The sequence below is a fragment of the Dromaius novaehollandiae genome, chromosome 3 (assembly GCF_036370855.1).
Source record: "Dromaius novaehollandiae isolate bDroNov1 chromosome 3, bDroNov1.hap1, whole genome shotgun sequence".
Lineage (NCBI taxonomy): Eukaryota > Metazoa > Chordata > Aves > Casuariiformes > Dromaiidae > Dromaius > Dromaius novaehollandiae.
Genome location: NC_088100.1, coordinates 71,039,739 through 71,048,011, shown reverse-complemented (window position 1 = coordinate 71,048,011; position 8,273 = coordinate 71,039,739). Strand labels below are relative to the sequence as shown.

General features: G+C 38.6%; 1 protein-coding gene across 1 annotated transcript in view; it reads right to left on the bottom strand.

Annotated features, from left to right (window-relative positions):
* Window positions 1–470: 470 nt before the first annotated feature.
* The window catches only part of SYNE1 (spectrin repeat containing nuclear envelope protein 1), a 306,387-nt gene continuing 298,584 nt past the window's right edge, over window positions 471–8,273 (bottom strand). Inside the window, exon 143 of the mRNA XM_064509137.1 lies at window positions 471–1,453. Coding sequence (XP_064365207.1) covers window positions 1,213–1,453 — 241 coding nt within the window. The 3' untranslated portion in view covers window positions 471–1,212. The remainder of the gene's footprint in view (window positions 1,454–8,273) is intronic.

The window sequence follows — 8,273 nt, the reverse complement described above, 5'->3', positions numbered from 1 at the left end:
TAGAAGTTTCCAGTACACCCATAGAAAAGAGAGTCTACTTTCAGCGCAGACTGGTACAGTTGCTCAACTGTCAGAGCACGGGGCATGTGTGTGTACACAGACATGTGCATACACACACACACACACACACAAACAACCCACAGGTGATATTGAACCTGAAGAAGCCACTTGAAAAAAAACCACCTAAAATCACTGAATCATTAATTCAAAATAAAGACGGCTTTCAATGTCAGCACAACTTCTGCTCTAATGTAATACTTTCCCATCTATCCTACTGTTTGTTAAGAAGTTTGCAAAATCTGCTTGTTCCCACATATACCTGATATTGTTAATTTGTTACAGCATTTTTTGTTTTAATTCTTTTTAGAACTGCAGCATTTCTATGGCTTGTAATTTTTTTTTATACCATACATATCTCATTCTAAACTTAGAGGTTTCCATAGTTGTTATTAAAAAGCACGTAGACAAAATATTTTATGGTATCTATAATAAATGCAAAGAAATCAATACAAACAAAACTTGGCTTAGCAAACTGTACATACATAAATATGTTCTTTGTTTTTCAACTTGACATTCAACATTTTTCCTCATAAAACGTTTCATGATCTTATTTATTATATCCATTTTTTAAACCTTAAAAAAGTGCTTCTCACATTTACAGCTTGTGCATCTAAAGCAAAGGTTAGAACACCATGCCTGAAACAGAAACCACAGGGAATAATACATTGCCATACAAGATCCTTTAAAACTGTATGTTACAAATGCTCTAAAATTTCTTTAGCATTGGTTATTTTGTATACTGTAGATATTGAGAAGGAATTTAACAAAGACTGGCTAATGGCTCATTTAGAGCAGCACATAGGAAAGGGTCTACAGTATAAAGTCCTTGGCTATGCATAGTACAGGGCAATGACCTGGATATAAAGTGGCTAAAAGATCCAGAATGCTGGACAGAAAGACATTTCCCTCACTCTTTTCACATCCTCCTTCATGCCTGGAATGCGAGTATTGAAACGATGCAACTCAGGCAATACATTGCACAATTTGATACTGATACATCGATGCATTATTAGCTGAGTGCCGGTAGAGAATGATATGGACACAGCGGCTACTGCAGAGAGCTAAAGGTGCCACACTGAGTGCCATAACACTTTAAAACAGGCCTTGCCTCCTAGCCAGCCCTCCACCAAGGTTGCCCGCCTTCTCGCGGCTTCATAACGGAGGGGGGCCGTTAGTATATTTGAGCATGGGGTGGAAAGATCGGGCAAAATTATTGGACAGAGTACAGCTGTAGTCCTCCTCGGTCACCGGCACCAGGCAAGCGAGCCCGATCAGGAGCAGCAAGAGCAGCTGAAGAGGCAGAGCAGCTCGGAGGACCCTGAGGAAGAAGGACGGGCGCCGCCATGCCGACCCGGCCTCAGAAGGGCAGGAACCTGAGCCACCTCTTGTGGACCTGAGGAAAGATGATCAAAAGGAGAACAAACCCAAACGTTACTTGGGCGGGCATTGCTTTCTGGTAGCCAGCCTTCCCTGAGTGTTTGTTTTAGAATATGGGTTTTGGTTGACAAATAGCAGAGGTATTTTTCACTGAATGTGCTATTTCCCCAGCACTCTTAAGAGACTCCGTATTCCTAGACTGGATTGGAAAACACCAAAAAGATCACAAAAGAATGGTCTCTGTGACAGCACAGCCCCTTCCTCAACTACGGGAAAGATTTTCCGCTTGAAGCACCGCACTCTTGAGAAGGGGAAAACAAAAGGTGGGCCATACCCGTCGCTTGTGTTCATTATAAACTGTCTAAAAAGGAAGACTCCTTGTTTAAATTATCAACTGCATTTGGTTTGCAGAAGTTACCAAATTCATTTCATTTGGAATAGTACAAATGCAATATGATTCAGTTACATCAATATTCAATTAATTAATACACCAACGTTCAGGCAGTGGGGACCAATTTTCTGCAAAGTACAATGTATTCTGAATTTTGCACTGAATCAGCAATTAAAATCTATTTGCTCAACTGACTGGATGCCCTCACATTTTGAGTAATTTTCTCCTTTGTGCCTATGAAGAGCTGTCATGAAATAACATGTTACATGTCTATGGAGGAGGTGAGACCTAAGGCAAACATTTCCGAAGGGACACTTCAAATTAAGCACAGAAATCCAATCTACTTTTTAATAAAGAATAAGGATACAAATTTCACATTTCTGCTTCTGACTGAAATTGTCAGAGCTCTAATGAGTGGATGACAGGTTTTGACGTAAGTGGATCACTAAAAAGGGAGATTCTGCAAGTTACAGAGTGGACTGTGTGCTAATTAAATGGCATGGAAAAGAACTGTACCTTAGCACTAGCCAAAAAACAGAAGAATTTACAGCCTTCAAATCCTTTACATCAAGAACTCTTCCATTAAGATTTTATGTCATCAATTTTGTTTTAGACACAGATGTTGCTATAAAACATCTGTATGGCAGCTACAGTTATGATGTCCCAAAATATGGTTTGCTAGGGTTAAAGAGGTAACAATGCACATAAATGTAGATTTAGTCTCAGCTTGAAAGTGTGCGAGAGTAGGCCTGCAGGCTGATATCAAATGCTCCCCCAGTAAAGCAAATAGGTGGCTATTGATTCCTTAGCAGCTCCTTCTTGCCATTCCCTTTGTGCTTTCCATCCTGTCACCCAGATAAATCTGAATCTGTATGAAAAAAGCATGCAAAAAATCAAAATGCCATCTTCAAAACTATGCCAACTTTGGCAAGGGTCCCCTACCCAACACGGTGAGAAAAAAATTATTTCTACGTCTTGAGGCTGTTTCTACTGGCCTGCTCATATAAGTGTATCATCTCATTACGAAGACCTCAAGAAAATCAGACAGATTTACTGAGATGACCAACAGATACATAAACACTCAAGTATGCTAAATGATTAACTTGACCTAAATATCCCAGGAAGGAGTGATGATTAAAACAAAAGACTGCATGTTGTTTCAATCCACATTATTAGAGCCCGGATGGAAAGCTGCTTATTCTTGCATTATGTAAGATGATGTATTATAAAGAACACACTGAAAGGATATGGCACATTTAACAGCATCAGAGCATTCCATATTAAAGTTCAATTAGATCAGGACTTCTGTCCACGAATGCCAAGACAGGAAGTTTATGGGCTGAGGTAGGAACAAAGGGAACATGGAGTGCTTAATTACCTTCCAAGCATTTGATTGCACAGTCCACCTATTTACATGGCTCTCTTTGTGCAGATGTTGTTAATCCCAATCAAAAAACGCTATACTTCTGCAGTTAGTAAGTGTTCTTTGATAGTCAACAAAGTCTGAATTTTCTTCATTAACAGAAAGTTACTCTGGGGCAACACTGGGTGTCTGAAGGGGAATTACCAAGAAGCAGAATCAAAAGTATTATTTACTTATCCTTTTCTTTTCTTATGGATGCAGTAGCACAATCCAGCACTTTTTGTTTCATGTGCACTAAAAGAAAACAGTGAAATTATGTGCAAACTGCATAGCTGCTCTCACTAGGGAACATAATAAATTTTCTTTCAAAAATTGTAACAGTTCATGGAAAAATGTTTTAAAACACCTTTTCTGCAGTTAGGTAGGGTGTTGAACAATAGTTTCTAAAATGGCATGGAAACAATTCAACAAGTAAATAATGTAACATTATGAAAATCTTCAGAAGGTGAGTACTAAAAAGTTCAAGTGCTATACTACCACTGTTTATTGCAGGTACTCCTGTATAATGGACATAATTGGTAGAAAAATGGAATGCTCAGCTTAAAGTCTTTAATGGATTTGGCAAGGACAGGTGGTTAAAAATATAGCTTGTTAACAAAAAAGGTTCACTATTAATATAGGGCAGAATTCCTATTTACTCCAGCAGGGAAGGGAAAGCTGAAGTACTGCACACTATTTTGGGGAAAATTTTAATTTCTTTCTCTTGAGCTTGCATCTCTTGCTTTCTCTCTTCTGACTACTCCATTATTTGTCGCACTAGCAGCTGTTTAAGGACAGAAAGAAATAAGACCACCTGTCACTCAGCCCATACACAATTCCTACTAACTAGATAAAGGGGAGGGCACAGCTGCAAACCGGGCCAGCTGTAGGCTTCTTCGTGTCAAGAAATCTCATAAATGAACCTACAAAGTGCAAGCAATAGTAACCCTTACTTTGGGAGTCTATAATGTCAGTGAAATTGGAACTCTTTCCTAAGCATTTCAAGAGAGGAGAAGCTAATTTATCAATCAATACATCAGATGGGCAAACTGAACTTTAATTTCAGGCCAGATAAGTACTTTCATTTACAAATGACTGATTTTTATTTTATTTTTTGACAAGGAAAATACAGCTGAAGTAATCTACTTGGATTGCAGTAAACATCTGAAAGATTATAATAGAAGAATTTATCATTTGAGCTGAGCTGATAGAAATAAATACAGTGAGTTTAGTGGGGAAGGAAGTGACTCATGGAATGCAGACAACAGGCTTACATTGAAAGAGCAACTACTGGTCTAGCAGGGTATTACTATTAGAATTCATCAAGGATCAGTCTTGGTTTGATATCTTTATGAAAAGACTACAGCACAAAGTATAAGAACAGTAAATTTCATTTATATTATGACAGAAGTTGGAAGTTTTTCCAAACACAAAATAGGACTGGCTTATCACACAGAAAGAAGTGGTTGATGCCAAAGATCAGAAATAGGTTTAAGAAGTAGCTTAAGAAGTTTAAGATTATAATAAGTAAGATAGTAAAAAATTCTGCTAGAAATTTGGAGTTGATATGCTGAACATAATGAAGAGAAAAATCTAGAGCTCTTATTTTACCCAGTATAGCCATGAGCCATTAATGGAGTACAGCTGTGAAAATGGACAAAAGCAATTTCAAGATATATTTCAGTTTGAGATTTCCAGAAGAGAAAAGGGTTTTGTTTTAATGATATTCTATAAGGCACTAGTGAGATTGCATCTGGTGCAGTTTGTATTATTTTGGTTACCATGCTTCTGAAAGATGAATTCAAATGTACACAGGCTTAAAGGAGTAAAAAAAATAAAGTATTCTCCTAAGAAAGGAGGCAAAGAACTGGGCTTATCAAAGTGAAGCTTGAGAGGGACTAAAACCCTGTAAAATAGTGCAGAAGGGAGGGAAACCAGCTGTTTAAATAAAGGAAGGGATAATGTTGGCAAAAGAACAAATGACTACACCTAACCATGAATATATTCAAGGTGGAAATGACTGTACTTTCTCATAGGCAGAGAAATGAAGTTTCCAGTAGACTTTTTGCCCCCATTACTTCTAAGATCTGAAGACAGAGCTTGCTGAAGTTATGACAGAGACAGTACGCCGTTCTGCAGGCGAGAGTGGGCAATCACTCCTCCTGGTGACTTTGGAGACCTCTCTAGGAGCTACCTCCATTGGCTGTGTCCTGACATCACTTCTCTCCCTGCCTCTCAGCATCATATCATCCCAACCCCAAATTTGGCTTACCCTGCAAAGATGATGAATATATCCATTTTACAGGCAGTTAAATACGAAGTTTCAGTAACACTCAGAGAGCACTGGGCAGACCAGGGAGCACAACTCTGGCGATCCAAGCCCAGTCTTCATATTTGAACCCCTTTGCAACAATGACTGTCAATTATGTGGCCGAAGCCAAAAAGAGTGCCGTGGCCTAGTTTGCTCCAGGAATGACTAGTGACCTTTAAACATCCACTAGTCATTTGGGGGAGGCTTGGAGAGAGCAGGAAATGGAGGTTGGCACTCTGGCGCCAAGACTTGAATAGAGTTGCTCAAGAGAGACAATGTAAACACCCCTGAGCAAATTGAACAATTATTTTAATCTTTTTAACATTTTAATCACTTCAAAAAAACCACAGGCACAGATCCAGGTGTGCACTTATGAGAGCTCTGTTAAACTGATGAAGGAAGGGAAGGTGCTTCTTGGATTTGCTTTTCCCACTTAGCACACCATTGCTAATATCCCCTGACTGTGCATTGAATGAAATCCACAATGTAACATCTAGATTAAGGTTATATCTTAGCATCACATGGGATACGCTTGTCTTTTTCTATGATAATGGGGAAAGCAAAGTGATATCAAGCTTATTACACACAAAACGCTGTCCCTCTCATTTCTAAATGAACTTTCTTCCATAACCTCCTACGTGATAAATATTTTAAAATTGACTTTAGTCCTCCTGTATACTAAACTTGCTGATCCAGTGCAAGATCAAACACAAAGTACTCTGATCAGAGGCATGTCAAAATATTAAAGAACACAGTGACAGCTTGTACTGCTTTATCAGTTAAAACCACATTATACATCAACCACAACCTGTCTGGCTTGCGCATTTGATTAAGTTTCCTATTCAGAAGTGACTCATTCGTATTCCATGCTTGTCTGAATGACAAATTGAACATTGTGTTGTACTGCTGCAAGACGTGTTAATAAACAGTGCTGGAAGGACTTGATCTGAAAGGTGCCGCACCAATGTCATTGCTGGAAGAGAGGCTGATCTCCAAGCTGCAAAGCGGTGCTAGCTGCACTCTGAGCCAGCTGCTCACACCTATAACCAGAAACCCTCTCAAAAGGTTGGCAGAGGTGGTCTGAATGTACAGGAGAGCGGAAGAGCACACACAATATATTTTCTGAGTACAACGTTGACAGTGCAAGCATGCTTATCTGCCCAAGACATTCTCCACTCCTCCTAGCCGTTAATGGCTGCAGGGTAAAGCCCCACTCCTCCCCTTTCCCACTCCCTATGAGAAACAGAATGCCAAGCTTTATAGCAGACTGGAGTTGGAAAAATTAATTCTCATTCTCCATCAAACAGAAAGATGGAGTGTACCTGTCACCTACTTCCTATGCGGTTTTAATTATGTTTCCAAAAAAAAAAAGAGTCCTATAAACAAGGCAGGTTCTTACCACCAACGGAAGCAGTGAAGAATATTCTACACGTTATATCCTCTACACTGTATAATTTTTTAAGTGTTTATATAAACATCTATTCAGTAAGCACTTTTTTTTTATTTCATTCATATTTGAGACTGATTTTTCTGAAAAAAACTTGACTTTGCTTACAGAAAAAATAATACATTCACGATATGTTTTTGGCTGCCTGATTATTGATTAATCACTGTATTAAAGCCAGTGTTGCTCTCTTTCAAAGCTCAAATCTTTAACAGAATTTATTTTAAAAATAAATTAGTTCATTTTTGCTAGAAAGAGAAGAAATAAGATTTAGGACTTAACTGTAATAACAAAAATATTTTCTCTACACTTCCTGATGATTTTAGTTTCTCGTTGCCACACATAAGATACTGGAATAGCAAAGGACTTCTGCTTCATACATAATAGGTATATGTATACCCGTTCGCTTACTTTTTTTTTTTTTTTATTTCGTAACTCTACAGGCTAGTGAACTGAGCAGTGAAAGAGTGAAGGGACACACATCACACTGACAACAACAGAGAATGCAGAAGCACTGTTAGCTGCAGGGATGACAGATTGCTGGAGACAAGGTGGAAAGCAAAAAGCTGTAGCTGCAAGTCTGCTCTCTACTGGTCAGACAGAGATGGGGCAGTGCTGCTCCCAGAGCAATACATGGATGAAAGCACTTGACAAGAGTCATGTCAATGTTAGCATATTATATTGCAAGTCTTCTGACGGGGAGAGAAAGTGGCCGCAAATTTTAAAAACCTCAAATTCTGACTTTCAATTTTGAGTCAAAAGTGCTGAAAACCCACAAACTGAACAAAACATTTCAACGGGGGGAAAAAAAAAGAGAGGAAAAGGATGTTAGTATGTCTCATCCAGATCTGTGGGTTTTTTGAATTCTAGAATATAGTATTGGCCTATTACCTGCCTTAATTTAATATCTAGAGGTAAAGAGGATGATAAAAAGTGTTTGCCATGAGCCTACTGGTATTTCTGTTAAATTATGCCAAAATGAAATAATCAATAAGCATCATGAGTGCAAATGCACACTCACAGTGATCAGGAGTATAAAAAATAAATGTTAATTAATTTCCTGGGAAGCAAAAGCTGCATGTTCCAAGAATTAACCAGTGTTTCTATTAACAAATAATTTGAAGTAATTGAGACCTACTTTCACCAAATTAATAACAAAGGAAAGTTTTCAGACTTGTTTAAATCCTGGCCACTTGACAGAGTCGGTGGGGACAGACACCCATCACGGCCAATTTCCATCATCCTCTTGGGGTTCTAGAACAGAGTGCAGAAACCAGGAGAATTAGGT